This window comes from Tachyglossus aculeatus, chromosome 22 (assembly GCF_015852505.1).
Source record: "Tachyglossus aculeatus isolate mTacAcu1 chromosome 22, mTacAcu1.pri, whole genome shotgun sequence".
In the NCBI taxonomy this organism is placed as follows: Eukaryota; Metazoa; Chordata; class Mammalia; order Monotremata; family Tachyglossidae; genus Tachyglossus; species Tachyglossus aculeatus.
The window spans coordinates 28,035,818-28,051,954 of record NC_052087.1 but is presented as its reverse complement, the minus strand read 5'-3'; the positions used below and the strand labels follow the sequence as shown (position 1 = coordinate 28,051,954).

General features: G+C 52.0%; 1 protein-coding gene across 2 annotated transcripts; it reads right to left on the bottom strand.

Annotated features, from left to right (window-relative positions):
- Window positions 1-963: 963 nt before the first annotated feature.
- Window positions 964-10,553, bottom strand: SLC35C1 (solute carrier family 35 member C1). 2 transcript variants are annotated; one of them, XM_038764845.1, is made up of 3 exons: window positions 10,475-10,553; window positions 7,118-7,650; window positions 964-3,506 (listed from the first exon to the last, which is right to left on the bottom strand). In XM_038764845.1, exons 2-3 carry the CDS (start codon window positions 7,617-7,619, stop codon window positions 2,947-2,949), a joined length of 1,062 nt encoding a protein of 353 aa, XP_038620773.1. In that variant the 5' UTR covers window positions 7,620-7,650; window positions 10,475-10,553; the 3' UTR covers window positions 964-2,946. The 2 variants fall into 2 exon arrangements, with proteins under 2 accessions (XP_038620773.1, XP_038620772.1); XM_038764844.1 differs by lacking the exon at window positions 10,475-10,553 and having other exon boundaries at window positions 7,118-7,739.
- Between the last annotated feature and the right edge of the window lie 5,584 nt (window positions 10,554-16,137).

The following is a 16,137-nucleotide window of genomic DNA, read 5'->3' as shown; positions in this document are numbered from 1 at the left end:
AGGGCTCTGCTTTACAAAGGCCTTTGTGGTCTGCTTCCCATCCAAATCCCTTGAAGGTATAACTGCAATTTCTTTCTCCCAAATGTTACTGCACCCTTTCTGCTTCCCGGGAATGGTAGGACGAGTCTCCCCTATGGGTGAGGAAACTGAGAAACAGACAGGGAAAGGGATTCATCAGCTGGGAGAGAAACAGGTCCCTACCTCCTAGCCCCTCTTTCCCTGCCCCACAAACTTTTAGCACCCCTGGGTGAGGCTGGCTCAGAACAACAGGACTCTTGCACTTCAGCCAAACTTTGTATGCTGTTCTTATTTGTGTCCTTATTTCACTTGCAGTTCTAAGGCCCTAAATTAGATTTAAAGTTAGGTGATATGTTTTTATGAGGGTAAAGAGGTCATGGAAGGCAGAGGGCCAGGGCACTGTCTTACCCCTAGCCTCACCCCAAAGCTCTTTGGAAGCCGGGGAATCTTTGATGGGTGAGCCTAATGAAAGACCTACTGTCAGGAGTTGGAGAGGATATTGGGGCTGCTTTCTGGGGGAGGAGGGGAAATTAACATGGGGGTAGAATAGGATACAGAGAATGCTGCTACCACAATCCCCACCTCCTCTCCCTGACTTGAAGACCCCAAACTTCAGGCAGAAAACAGAGACCACTCCATCCCACTTCCCCAATTTCCTGGTTGGATGCTGATGTGAGGTGGGGGGCACCAGGGCCACATTTTCAACTCCAAATGCCTGCACACCTCCCTCAGAATTTTGTAAAATAAACTGATTCCAAAATCCCATCTAGTTCCATCTCGGGCAAGTCATTTGACCTCTCAGCCTCAGTCTTCTCCGTGCACTGGTGATAAAAGATGCACTCTCCCTAACTCTTGGATTGTGAGCTCTGTGTGGGACATGGACTTTGTGTGGTTAGATTATTTGGTATCTACCCCAAGTAGCACAGATTAAGCACTTACTAAATATCATTATTATTGCATTTTAATAAATCACAAGGAAAAGGAAATGGTCCATAATGTGCAATTCTTAGTCAAATGGGTATAGTGAGTCTCATCCACCTCTCTCTCCTCCCCTTGGCATTCACTGCTCTTTTATTAAACAAGTTCAACAAGTAAGCCGGGTTGGGCTGCTACACCACCAGTTCCAATATAAAAATCATCCAAATTGAGATTGGGAAGGTGGGGATTGGGTGCGAGACCCCACCTTGGTGCCACTGACAAGGTGTATGGAGAGGGTTAAGAGTCTGAGTGCCCAGGTTCCTCCCTTAAAGACACAGTACAAAATGCCTTAGTGTTTCAAGGGGGTGAGGGGTCAGAAGGAATTGGCTGAAGGACCAGGATGAGCCCAGCTCGTGGGCTCAGGGGGCCCCCCTCAACGCTTCCTCAGGGGAACAGAAGTCGGGTGCTCAAACAGGCAAGAGCAGCATTTCAGGTAATGGGATTCAGGAGCCTGGACCCAAGAACACGACTCAGAAATCCATCTGAAACATCCTGCTGGGGGATTTCTAGTTTCTCTGGAAAGCCCCCCAGGCTCAATTATGCTTTAGTGATAAGCTAGTAAGGCCTGAGCCACCCAATTCATTAATTCAATCATATTTATTGAACGCTTACTGTGTGCAGAGCACTGTACCAAGCACTTGGGAGAGTACAATATAACAATAAGCACACATTCCCTGACAAATCGAGCTTACAGTCTAGTCTAATCCAAAGCCATAGCAAGCAGAAGCCTCAGCCAGCTTTTCAAAAATCTGATGCTGGAAATAGCAGCACTGGCCTAGGGCTTCACTTGTCTGGACTCCAACCCCCCAAATTCCACCCAGAATAGGTTGGGCCACAACTCATGAGTGCTGAACCTCAGAGTCTGCCAGCCCCAGCCAAGACAGTCTTGGAAGGGAGTCATCTTTGCCCATGGATATTACCCACCAGGTTGGGGCTTTCAGGGAACCAGGACCAGAGGCCTGCAGAGCTGCAGGTTTGGTCTGGGGGAGTGGAATGGGTGGGGAGGTCTGATTATTGCCCCTTCCTCCTCAGGGTCCCATATTACCAAACTATGGCATTTTCTGATCACATGAATCACCAGCATTCTCCAGTGCACCCCCACCTCCTCTTCCATTTTGTGGACATTTTCCTCATTTCCTGCCACTGGCAAAGTTTGTAATTTCTTTCTTACAGGAAGCATTGCTGCTGGCCAAGGAAGCCCTGGGGCTCTGGGTGTGTGTCTGTGCCTATGGCCACTTAACCCTGACAGCACCAAAATTCCCCCAGAAAATACTCCACACTCAATTCAGGAAGCCCATGCTTGGAGACATCTTGCTCACCCACTGGCCTCCTTTCCTAACTCCCCCAGCACCCTGCTGCATTTTCATCATGGTCACTCCTGTGTACTGGGGGTGGGGGAAATTGATTCACACACAAGCACACTGTGCCAGAGAGCAGCAAGGAAACTCTCTCAAGTGCTAAGGACAGTGCTCTGCACACAGTAAATGCTCAATAAATACAGCTGACTGACCGACTGATTTGCAGACAAAAACAGACCGGTGCCTGGAGAATACCCTTTTACTCCAGGTTGCACCATAGGAACCAGCCCTTAGGTTAGACCCAATTTGCTTCACAAGTGGAATGTCCCCCACTGGTCCCTTCTCCCAGGGTGGTGGCAGTGGGGAGAAGGGCTTGAAAGGAGGCTGGCAGATTTCCAATAGTGTTTGTTTTTTTTAAAAAAAAGGTAACTCCCCTCCTCCACCCCCCAAATCTCAAGATCAACTCCATCGACTCCACCCCTGCAGCCCTCTGGTCCAGAACCCAGACTTCAATCAAACTCCCTACGAGCCAAGGTCTCCGGATCCACAGACAATACCTTCCCCCACCTTTCCTCTTACCCCTGAGTATTTCCCCCTTCCTGTACCCCGCCCCGGGACCAGACTCGACCCATTGTGGGGGTAGGGGGTGGGCTCAGACCCCAGTCTCGCCCTTCTCCCCAGCTTTGGGGCCGGGCTCTTCCTGTGACTTCTTCATCTCCAGCCCCTTGACCCAGGTGTAGGCGGAAGAGCCCCCCAACACCATCAGGTTACTCGTCCACCAGAGGAAGCTCTTGGTCTCCTCGTAGGTCAGGACGGCCAGCACGGTCTGAGCGCAGGCCTTGGCCGTCCCGGACACGTTGTGGGTCAGGGGGCTAGTGAACTTGATCTGCAGGCCGGTCACGTAGCCGATGGCAAAGCCGAAGAGCCCCCCCAGGGTCATCATGCCCCAGAAGTGGGCACTGGTCAGCTTGTCGAAGGCGGCGAGTGTGTGCAGTTCCCCCAGCAGCAGGAGGAGGGGCAGGAAGAGGATGCAGGCATTGACGTTGTTGTAGAAGGTTAGGCGCCAGATGCTGCCATCCACGGCCGGGAGCACCTTTTTGGTCAAGATGGCATTGAGCGAGACGCAGAGGCTGGCCAGCACTCCAAACAGGGTGCCCGTCCACGACAGGGTGCCCTCTGCCCCTTCCTGGTCCACACCCAGCCAGAAGCCCCCTGCAGCCAAAGAGAAGGATAGGAACGGGTCAGTATTCATCTGAGGTCTTGTCTCTTCCATGTGCCAGGGGCACCGTGGGCAGTGAGGAGAGGATGTCCAGCCAGCATGGTTGCCCTGACAAGGACACGGGAGTTGTGAGTGGCAGGCACAGAGGTTGCCTTTTCCATCCTCGAGGACAGAGGTCTAGATTCAATCTGGCCCCTGGGATGGCCCTGAGCCACTCGCCTCCCCTCTAACTCCTGGGTCACTGTGACCCCCAAGAGCAGCAGCGGGTGGGGGCCACCACTGGCATCTGGCTCTGATTCAGGGAATCAATCCTGCTGGAGGAATGGACTGCGCTCTTGAAGATCAGCACTCCCTACCCTCCTCTCCCAACTCTTCATCATCCGCTTGGAACTGGCTGTGCCAACCACCTTAATGGCTGAACTGGTAGCCCAGCTGGTTGGCCAGCGAGCCCCCTTTCCCAGGGCCCAGGAAGGCATGAAACAAACAAAGAAAAAAATAAAAGAACTAAGGATCAGGCTCCAAACACTAGCGACCTACTGCTGGCCAAGGTTTTGAGGGGCCCGTCACATGGATGGAAATTTACAGAATGAAATGAAGAGAGCGAAGCCTGAACCCCTGGGCCTACTGGCTGATGTGTACACCGGTCCCTGCAACAGGACTGAGACCCAGGGAACTGGTTCCCCCAGTCTTTCCTCCTTAGTCAGTCAACTATATTTAGCACTTACTGTGTGCAGAGCACTGTACTAAGTGCTTGGGAGCGTACAACATTATAACAGACCTCTCTGCCCACAATGAGCTTACAGTCTACAGTCTTGTTATGTCCCTGGAGGAAGGCAGGGAAGCCATGTTAGAGGAGAGTCAGTTGACCTGTTCTCCCCTGGGGATGAATTCTAAATTAGGAATGGAGCCATGACTTCAGTATGAATTCCCTCCACTAAATTAGGCCAAACTGGAGCCTTAGTGGGGCAGTGGGTTGTGGTCAGCATTCTGTGTCCATCCCCTGACCCATGAAAATCCCTGACCCATGACAACTTTCCCTTCTGGGACATTATCTCCTAATCAGCTACTGCAGTTTCCTCTCAAAACCCAAGCCCAGGGCTCTCCAATTTCCTTAGCAGCTCACCCTTCTTCTCTTCCCCACATTTCCCACGGCGGGACACCAGAGTATCTGTGAAGGCAGCACTTGGGGTGTTGGTGGAACTGGGATATTACTTTGGCAGTGGCAGCAGCGCATTTTCCTTAGAGTTGAGGGAGCCGGGGACGTGCGGAAGGGCGTGTGTCACAGAGGAGGATTTTCGGGAGAGCCACACCAACATTCCACAGCTCACCTGGGGAGAGGCTTCCCAGCTCAGGTCAGAAGCTGCTGGGAATCCTTCAGGGCCTTCCCAGCTCCTCGAGGGGTGGAGGTGGAGGGCTGCCAGGATTGAGCACACCCTGTACTTCCCTACTGCGCTCTCAGACGGAGGTGTCCTGGATACAGTCCCTGCTGAGCATACGCTCCCACAGCAGTGACCATCCCTTCTCCAAATCCTACTTTCCTTGCAATGAATCTGATACTGGACAAGCAAACGAGCCACTTCAAACCCACAGGCGGTTCCAGTTTACACATTGAACCCTCAAACTCCAATGCCACCATCTCCTTTGAGCAGAGAAGCAGGAGCTCTTCACTAGAAAACCAGGATGTCACTCATCCCAGCTCTCCCTGGGGGGTGGTTTCACGTGGAGTGGCCTTGGTTCCCATATACCTTGCCCCGAGTGGGGTCTTTGGGGGTCACAGTGCAACTGCTGGTGGGAGGGATTCTCTTGAGGGAATAATGAGCCTCACCAGCCGCCCCCCCCAAAACGAACCTGGAGTTATGCAGGTCCCCTCAGTGCTTATTTCATCTAACAAGGAGTGTAGTTTAGGGAACTCTAACCCAGGCACTGCCACTCAACTGCTGTGTGACTTAATGCAAGTTTTCTTTTTCTTTAAAATATTTGTTAAGTGTTTAATATGTGCCAGGCACTGTACTAAGCGCTGGGGTTAATAAAAGCTAATCAGATTAGACACAGTTCATGTCCCACATGGCTCTCAAAGTATTAATCCCCATTTTACAGATGAGGTACCTGAGGCAGAGAGAAGTGAAGAAACTTCTCCGAAGTCACACACCAGGCAAGTGGCAGAGCTGGGATTCGATCCAGGTTCTTCTGACTCCCAAGCCTGTAGCCCTACCCATTAGACCACGCTGCTTCTCCCAGTTATTCACTTTTCTGTGCCTCAGTTTCCTCCTCTGCAAAATGGGGATTCAATTCCCCGCCTTAGGCCACAAGCCCCATGCAGAGCAGGGACAACACTGTTTCTACCCCAATGCTCGGCACATAGTAAATGTTTAGCAAATATCACGATTATCATCATTACCGCATCAACTGCCTTCTGCGTGCAGGGCACAGTACGAGAAACAGCGTGGCTTAGTGGCAAGAGCACGGGCTTGGGAATCAGAGAACATGGGTTCTAATTCCGGGGCCTTGGGAAAATCACTTAATTTCTCTGGGCCTCAGTTACCTCATCTGTACAATGGGAATTAAAAGCGTGAGGCCCACATGGGACAAGTTGATTACCCTGAATCTACCCCAGTGCTTAGAACAGGGCTTGGCACATAGTAAGTGCTTAACAAATACCATAATTATTAATATTATTATTGTAAGCACTGGAGAGAGTACACAAGTGTTAGAAGACACCATCCCTGCCTCACCAACACATGCATGAAAGTGAGGCCTGAGTTACCTTTGCTCCTTCTTGAGATTAAAGGTCACAGATTCCAGATCCCAGACAAAGTAGCAGATAAGAACCTGGAGGTGGGACATGACTCCACATGTGCCCATGACCAAGTCCCAACCTCCGGGCTCTCCAATCACATTTATTGAGCGCTTACCATGCGCAGAGCACTGTGCTGAGCACTTGGGAGAATCCAGAGCCTACGGCGCTCCAAATGGAAGGATGGAAGGCATGGGGGAGGAAGGCAAAAGGGCGGCCTACCTCCCTGTGAGTCCTACCCAGAGGGACTCGTGGTTGAGAAGCAGCGTGCTCAGTTGGAAAGAGCCCGGGTTTGGGAGTCAGAGATCGCGGGTTCTAATCCCGACTCCGCCACTTGTCAGCTGTGTGACTTTGGGCAAGTCACTTCACTTCTCTGGGCCTCCGTTACCTTATCCGTCAAATGGGGTTGAAGACTGTGAGCGTCACGTGGGACCACCTGATCACCCTGTATCCCCTCCCAGCGCTTAGAAGAGTGCGTCGCACATAGAGAAGCAGCGTGGCTCAGTGGAAAGAGCGCAGGCTTGGGAGTCAGGGGTCGTGGGTTCTAATCCCTGCTCCGCCACTTATCAGCTGTGTGACTTTAGGCAAGTCACATAACTTCTCTGTGCCTAGTTTACTCATCTGTAAAATGGGGATGAAGACTGTGAGCCTCAGGTGGGACCACCTGGTCACCTTGTATCCCCTCCCAGAGCTTAGAAGAGTGCGTCGCACATTGTAAGTGCTTATCAAATACCATCGTCATCATTTTCCATCCCTCTGCGTGCCTGGCCGCGCCCCTACTGGCATCCCCTTTGGCCCCGGGCCTCTCACCGATGATGACCCCGCAGGTGAGCAGCGCGTAGAACGAGGTGGTCTGCTTGAGCAGCAGGTAGGACAGCAGGACGTTGAAGACGGTGGTGAGCGACCGGCCCACGTTGTAGAAGGCGACCCCCACGTACTTGAGGCAGAGGTTGTTGAAGCTGATCATGCCGATGAAGACCAGGGAGAGGGGCAGGACGCTGCGCGACACCTTCGGGTCCATGCGCACGGATGGGAAGTCCAGGGTGCCCGGGAAGCAGAGGGCCAGCAGGCCGAGCCCCTTGCACAGCAGGACCGTCACCAGGCACTGGTAGAAAGTGACGAAGAGCGGGGCGTCCAGGCGGAGGGAAGGACTGTCCAGCAGGTACTTGTTGAGGAAGACCATGGTGATGGAGATGAACCAGTACAGGGACACCACCAGGGCGATCTGCAAGGCCCGCAGGATGAAGGGCTTCTCCTTGCCGGGGTCATCCTCCTCTTCCCCGGGGGAGTCCGAGGTCCCCGACAGGGCCATCCTCAGGATGCCGGAGCGCTTCAGGGGGGTCCTGTTCATGGCGGAGGGGGGAGAGGGTCAGCCCACGAGGCATGGGATGGGATGGGGAGCCCGCTGTTGGGTAGGGACCGTCCCTATATGTTGCCAACTTGTGCTTCCCAAGCGCTTAGTACACGGTAAGCACACAGCACGTGCTCAAAAAATACGATTGAATGAATGAATGGGGGGGGGGGGTGCCCAGGGGCTGGGGCACGGCGGGTAGAGGGAGGGGCAAGGGGGGGGTAAAAGAAAAAAAGGTGCAGTGGGCGACCATGCAGAGAAGAGTGGGGGGGGGGCAATGCCCCCCGAAAAGCAGGGAGGGTGGGTGCGGTGCCCTCCCCCAGTGCAGGGTCAGGGCCTGCCCCCTTGGGGGGCACGGCTCAAGGGGGTGGGTGGGCACGGCCAGGAGCCAAGGGAAACACTTCCCACCCTGTGCCCGCCCTTAAAGGGACAGCACCCTGACGGCCGCCCGCTCCCTTAAAGAGACAACGCCCGGAAAGCTTCCCGCCCACCGTTTCCCCTTCTCTTAAAGGGAAAACGCCAGGACAGCGGCCCTCCCCGCTCTCTTAAAGGGACAGCCGCCCGCTCCCTTAAAGAGATAACGCCCGGGAAAGGCGTTTCCTCTTCTCTTAAAGGGGAAACGCTCCCGGACGGCCGCTCTCTACCGCTCTCTTAAAGGGGCAGCGCCCGGACAGCCGCCCGCTCCCTTAAAGAGACAACGGCCGGGAAAGGCGTTTCCTCTTCTATTAAAGGGGAAACGCCCGGACAGCCGCCCTCCTCGCTCTATTAAAGAGATAGTGCCGGAGAGCCTCCCGCTCAGCGTTTCCCCCTCTCTTAAAGAGAAAGCGCCCGAACAGCAGGCGTCCCCGTCCCCTTAAAGGGAGAGCACCCGGGCAGCCATCAGCTCCCTTAAAGAGGCAGCTTCTCTAGAGCCGCCCTCCTCGCCCTCTTAAAGGGACAGCAGGTGTCCCCGTTCCCTTAAAGAGACAACAGGCCTCCCCGTCCCCTTAAAGAGACAGCGTCCGGAGAGCCCCCCCACCCCAGCATGTCCCCTTCTCTTAAAGGGGAAACGCCCGGACAGCTGCCCTCCTCGCTCTCTTAAAGAGATAGTGCCGGAGAGCCTCCCGCTCAGCGTGTCCCCTTCTCTTAAAGAGAAAGGGCCCGAACAGCAGGCGTCCCCCGTCCCCTTAAAGGGACAGCACCCTGTCGGACAGCTACCCGCTCCCTTAAAGAGGCAGCTCCTCGAGAGCCTCCCTCCCCGCCCTCTTAAAGGGGCAGCAGGTCTCCCCATTCCCTTAAAGAGACAGCAGGCCTCCCCGTCCCCTTAAAGAAACAGCGCCCGGAGAGCCCCCCCCCCCCCGCCAGCATGTCCCCTTCTCTTAAAGGGAAAACACCCGGACAGCTGCCCTCCTCGCTCTCTTAAAGAGATAGTGCAGGAGAGCCTCCCGCTCAGCGTTTCCCCTTCTCTTAAAGAGAAAGCGCCCGAACAGCAGGCGTCCCCCGTCCCCTTAAAGGGACAGCACCCTGTCGGACAGCCACCCGCTCCCTTAAAGAGGCAGCTCCATGAGAGCCGCCCTCCCCGCCCTCTTAAAGGAACAGCAGGTCCCCCCGTTCCCTTAAAGAGACAGCAGGCCTCCCCGCCCCCTTAAAGAGACAGAGCCCGGACAGCCACCCGCTCAGCACTTCCCCTTCTCTAAAAGAGAAAACGGCCGAACAGCCGCCCTCCGCGCTCTCTTAAAGGGACAGCACCAGGACGGCCGCCCGCTCTCTTAAAGGGGCAGCTCGACAGCCGCCCTCTTAAAGGGACAGCCGCCCGCTCCCTTAAAGAAAGAAGCAGCTCCTCGACAGCCGCCCTCTTAAAGAGACGGCAGGCTTCCCCGTCCCCTTAAAGAGACAGCGGCCGGACAGCCTCCCGCTCAGCTCTTCCCCTTTTCTGAAAGAGAAAACGGCCGAACAGCCGCCCTCCCCGCTCTCTTAAAGGGACAGCACCCAGCCAGCCGCCCGCTCTCTTAAAGGGACAGCACCCCGAAAGCCTCCCGCCCAGCGTTTCCCCTTCTCTTAAAGAGAAAAAGCCCGCACAGCAGGCCTCCCCGTCCCCTTAAAGGAACAGCATCCGACAGCCGCCCTCCCCGCTCTTAAAGAGGCAGAACTCGGACATCCTCCCGCCCAGTGTTTTCCCTCCCTTAAAGAGACAGCACCCCTACAGCAGCCCTCCCCGTCCCCTTAAAGGCACAGCACCCGGACAGCCGCCCACTCTACCAGCCATGCACCCTTAAAGAGACAGCTCCTAAACAGCCCCCCCCCCTGCTCTCTTAAAGAGACAGAACTAGTTTCCCCTCCCGTAAAGAGACAAGGCCCAGTAGCAGCCCTCCCCTTAAAGTGACAGCTCCCGGGCAGCCTCCCACCCTACAAGCCATGCTTTCTTAAATCAATCAATCAATCAATCGTATTTATTGAGCGCTTACTGTGTGCGGAGCACTGTACTAAGCGCTTGGGAAGTCCAAGTTGGCAACATCTAGAGCCGGTCCCTACCCAACAGCGGGCTCACAGTCTTGAAGGGGGAGACAGACAACAAAACATATGAACAAAATAAAATGAATAGAATAAATATGCACAGATAAAATAGAGAAATACGTACAAATATATATACAGGTGTTGTGGGGAGGGGAAGGAGGTAAGGCGGGGGGGGATGGGGAGGGGGAGAGGAAGGAGGGGGCTCAGTCTGGGAAGGCCTCTTGGAGGAGGTGCGCGTTCAGGGGGGCTCTGAAGAGGGGGAGAGGGATTCCTCCTCCAGCGGCTACCTCTGCCCACCCTGCGCCCCGGGCCCGGCTACCTACCGGGCTACTGGCCCTCTGCTTAGCTCCCTCCCGGAGAGGCCAACCTGCAAAGCCCCGGAGCTGCACTGCAAGGGCCCAAAGCTGCACTGCAAGGGCCCAAAGCTGCACTGCAATGTCCCCGAGCTGCACTGCAAGGGCCCGGACCTGCACTGCAAGGTCGCTGAGCTGCACCTGCAGCGACCCCGCCTCCTCTCCCCGCCCCGGGCCTGTTCCTGCTTCCTGCTCCCCCCTGGTCCCCTCCAAATAAAAATAATGCATCCATTCAGCGTATTTATTAATAATAATAACCATAATAATAATGATGGCATGCATTAAGCGCTTACTATGCGCAAAGCACTGTTCTAAGCGCTGGGGAGGGTGCAAGGTGATCAGGTTGTCCCCCCGGGGGGCTCACAGTCTTAAGCTCCATTTTACGGATGAGGTAACTGAGGCACAGAGAAGTTGTGACTCGCCCTATGTCACACAGCTGACAATTGGCAGGGCTGAGATTTGAACCCCTGACCTTTGACTCCAAAGCCCATGCTTTTCCCACTGAGCCACGCTGCTTCTCTGTGAAGTGAATATTAAGCGCTTACTATGTGCAAAGCACTGTTCTAAGTGCTGGTGAAGTGAAGTGACTTGCCCAAGGTCACACAGCAGACAAGTGGCAGAGCTGGGATTAGAACACATGACCTTCTGACTCCCTGGACTGGGCTCTAGCCATTATGCCATGCTGCCTCTCAGGTGGGCCCCCCTGCTATTGTGGCCCCCCTCTCCCCATCTGCCTTGCCCCCATCTGCCCCTCTCCTCCTCCCTGCCCATGGCAGGTGCCAGCCTCTCCACTCCCCTCCTGATTTTGGATTCTCCCTTTTCCTTCACTCGACAAGACCAGAGGCTGCCTCGATTGGAAATAATAATAATAATATTAATAATCATTATGGCATTTATTAAGTGCCAGGCACTGTACTGAGCACTGGGGTGGATCCAAGCAAATCGTATTGGACACAGTCCTCACAGTCTCAATTCTCATTTTGCAGGTGGGTTTACTCAGGCGCTGAGAAATGAAGTGACTTGCCCAAGCTCACACTGCAGACGAGTAGCACTGAGCTGCCGCGCAGCCTCCCAACCCAGATTTAGCAGATTCAACGGGTGGTTGAGTGGAAGTGCTGCAAAGGGAACATTTAGCAAGGGTCTAGCATTCCTCAAAGAATATTGATAACCCATTTAATCAATCAATCAATCGTATTTATTGAGCGCTTACTGTGTGCAGAGCACTGTACTAGGCGCTTGGGAAGTACAAGTTGGCAACATATAGAGACAGTCCCTACCCAACAGTGGGCTCACAGTCCAAAAGGGGGACAGAGAACAAAACCACATACCAACAAACTAAAATAAATAGAATAGATATGTACAAGTAAAATAAATGAATAAATAAATAGAGTAATAAATATGTACAAACATATATACATATATACAGGTGCTGTGGGGAAGGGAAGGAGGTAAGAATGAATAGGGCTATCAAACTACTAGGCAGAGATCTTACTAGGAATCTCTGCTAAGGTTAATTCTGCCTTGCAGGTTCACCCTCTAGTCTGTAAACTCATTGTGGGCAGGGAAAGTGTCAGTTTATTGTTATATTGTACCCTCCCAAGCCTTAGTACAGTGCTGTACACACAATAAGTGCTCCATAAATAGGACTGAATGAATGAAGAATGCTCCAGCTGGGAAGCAGAGCTGCTGACCCTTCACTGAGGGAAGGGGCTAATGGTTTGGGAGGAATGTGGGGATGGGATTGAGGGGAGGCCTGCCAGGAAGATGGGGGCTGGTAGAGGGAGGAGGGGAGAGATCGATACTGGGAGAGACAGGAAACAGTGGCTGGGAAAACCTGGTGCAGGAAGGAGGAACCATCCAAGGAACACCAACAACGGCCCCACAGCACTAGTGCATATTTGTACGTGTTTATTATTCTGTTTATTTTATTAATCATGTGTATCTATCAATAATTGTATTTATCTATTTTGATGTTATTGTTTTGTTTTGTTGTCTGTCTCCCCCTTCTAGACTGTGAGCCTGTTGTTGGGTAAGGATTGTCTCTATCTGTTGCAAAATTGTACTTTCCAAGTGCTTAGTACAGTGCTGTGCACACAGTAAGCGTTCAGTAAATACGATTGAATGAATGAATGAATGAATGAAACAGTGCGGCCTACTGGATAAAGTAGAGGCCTGGGAACCAGAGGACCTGGGTTCTAATTCCAGCTCTGCCACATCTTTTATTGCATTCGTTAAGCATTGACTATGTGCCAGGCAGTGAACTGAGCACTGGTGTATATACAATTTAATCAGATTGGACAGAGTCCGCATCTCACGTGGGGCCTCACAGTCTTAATCCCCATTTTGCAGATGAGGGAACTGAGGCACAGAGAAGTGAAGTGACTTGCCCAGTTTCACAGAGCAGACATGTGGCGGGGTCGGGATTAGAATCCAGGTCCTTCTGCCTCCCACTAGGCCTGTGCTCTGCCCACTAGCCAGGTGGCTCCCTATCCTGTCCCTCAGTCACCCCACCCACCTGGCCCTAGGCAAATACCTCAGGTTTACCGTTCCTGCTGAAGTATTTCCTGTAGCCGCACCTGCTTTTCAACTCTATTTTTTAAACTCTCTCTTTGTCTCCGAGCCTCCTGGGCAGCAAATCCAAGGCTGGCTCAGTGGGCCCTGGGCAGCAAAGGGCAGACAGTGTCCCTTGGGAAAAATAAGCCCTAAACTAATGTCAGCAGGAATAGAGACTGTCCCTAAATGGCTATTGGCCATATGCTTTTTGAGAGGTAGGTGACGTTTTAGGAAACTTCTCAATTTTAGCTGACAGGAGTTGGCTTCAATCAATCGTATTTATTAATTTTATTTTTTTAAATGGTATTTTTTAAGCCCTTGATATGTGCCAGGCACTGAACTAAATGCTGGTATAGATACAAGTTAATTATGTTGGACATAGTCCCTGTCCCACGGAGGGCTCACAGTCTTAATCCCCACTTTACAGATGAGACAACTGAGGCACAGAAAGGGGAGGAAGGGGTGAGAAGCAGTGTGGTATAGTGGATAGAAAACAGGTTTAGGAGTCAGATGGCCATGGGTTCTAATACCGGTTCCACCACTTGTCTGCTTTGTGACCTTGGGCAAGTCATTTCACTTTTTTGTGCCTCAGTTACCTCATCTGTAAAATGGGGATTGAGATTGTGAGCCCTACCTGGGATAGGGACTGTGTCCAACCTGCTTTGCTCATATCCACTCCAGTGCTTAGTATAGTGCCTGACACATAGTAAGCGCTTAACAACAAGTACCCCAATTATTACAATTATTATTAGCATTATTTTTATTAAATGATTTGCCCAAGGTCCCATGTCAGACAAGTGGCAGAGCCAGGATTAGAACCCAGCTACTTCTGATTCCCAAGCCTGGGCTCTACCCAGTAGGCTACGCTGCTTCTTCACTGAGCACTTACTGTGTGCAGAGCACTGTACTAAGCTCTCGGGAGAGTGCAATGTAACTGAGTTAGTAAACACATTCCCTGCCCACAAGGAGCTAACAGTCTAGAGGGGGAGATGGTGTTTGTTTTGCTTCTGCTGAACTTTCCCAGGCACTTTATATGCTGCTCTGCACTCAATAGGTGATCAATAAATAGGGTTGATTGAATGATTGTTTCCCAACTGTTGAAACCCCACCACTTCGGATGGTTGTGCTATGTCTCAGCTCCTGTGGTTTCAGTTTCCATATTGGGAAAATGAAGATCTCTCAGTGAGTTACTGTGAGAAAGCAAGAAAGGATTTACAACACAAGCCCTGTAAAATTAAAGCATGACAAATGTCCATTAACATATAATATGGCTCCTCCCAAGAGGACAGCAACAGTTTCAAATTGCCCTGCAAAACTGGCAATCCTCTGGGGACTGGCAGCAACTTTAAGAATGGATTCTCAGTGAATTAATTTTCATTTGCAAACAAGAGGTTAGGGAATGGCAAGGAGCCATGAAGTTTCCTTGACATCAAGTTCAAGAAGTTTCCACAGTAAAGGACAACCTCTCCACAACAGCACCCAGGCAGTACCAGCCAGTCCAAAGAGGCATCATGACCTTTTCCATTTTTTGGAATGGTATTTCTAAACACTTACTAGTGTCAAATAATAATAATAATGACGAAGGCATTTGTTAAGCGCTTACTATGTGCGAAGCGCTGGGGGGGATACAAGGTGATCAGGTTGTCCCATGTGGGGCTCACAGTCTTAATCCCCATTTTACAGATGAGGTAACTGAGGCTCAGAAAAGTTAAGTGACTTTCCCAAGGTCACACAGCAGACATGGCGGAGCTGAGATTAGAACCCATGACCAAATAGTGTTCTAACCTCTGGGTTAGGTACACGTTAATCAGTTGGGGCTCACGATCAAGTAGGAGGGAGAACAGGTATTGAATCCCCATTTTACAGTCGAGGAAACTGAGGTGCAGAGAAGTTAAGTAAGTGACTTGGCTGAGGTCACACGGCAGGCAAGTAGGAAGCAGTGAGGCCTAGTGGATAGAGCACAGGCCTGGAAATCAGAAGAACCTGGGTTCTAATCCTGGCTCCGCCACTTGTCTGCTGTGTGACCTTGGGCAGGTCACTTCACTTCTCTCTGCCTCAGTTACCTTATCTGTAAAATGGGGATTAAGATTATGAACCCCCTGTGGGATAGGGACTGTATCCAACCTGATTATCTTGTATCTATCCAAATGCTCAGAACAGTGCTTGGCACATAGTAAGGGCTTAACAAATACTTTAAAAAACAAAAAGGATAGGGCTTGTTTCCTGAAGAGTCTAGTTCTTGGGGCATTGATGAAATCAGCCCTGTGGGAGCGTGGAGGTTCCCTGACCTTTTCTGATTTCACAGGCTCAATCACTCAGTGGTATTTATTGAATGCTTGCTGTGTGTGGAGGGCTGTGCTAAACGATCAATCCATCAGTCATGGATGCTATGTGCAAAACACTGTACTAAGCGCTTGTTGTTTCCTGAATTCTTGGGGCATTGATGAACTCAGTCCCCTGGGAGCATGGAGGCTGCCTGACCTTTTCCGATTTCACAGGCTCACAGGCTCGATCACTCAGTGGTGTGATAGACACATTTCCTGCTCATGATGAGTTTACAGTCTAGAGGGGGAGACAGACATTAATATAAAGAAATAAATCAATTACAGGTCCTTTTGTTGGCAGCCAGAGGCCCAGCAGTGACATGAAACATGCCGTGTCGGGCCCTGGAATCTGCTTCTTGATCCAGGGATTGGCAGAGGCTGGTTTTCCCTCCCTCACCCCTGCTGCTGGCTACTCCCAGGGACATCCCAAGGGGCTCATTGGCAGGAGAAAGAAGTAGGGTCGGGTGAGTCAGGGGCCAGAGGGAGGAGAGGAGGAAGAAGGAATAAGCCAGGGCGATCCCAAATGCCTTTAAGCCTTTGATGAGACAGGTGGCAACCTTCATTCAGTCATATTTATTGAATGCTTACTGTGTGCAGAACACTGTACTTCCTTGCTGGAAGTGGCCTGGCCTCCTCCCAGCTGGTGTTCATAATGACTAAGGGAGGGACCCTGGCAGAGCAACACAGGGTCCATGGCCACTGGTGGTACCTGCGAGTTCAACATCAGGGCTACAGAATTTCATTCAATCGTATTTA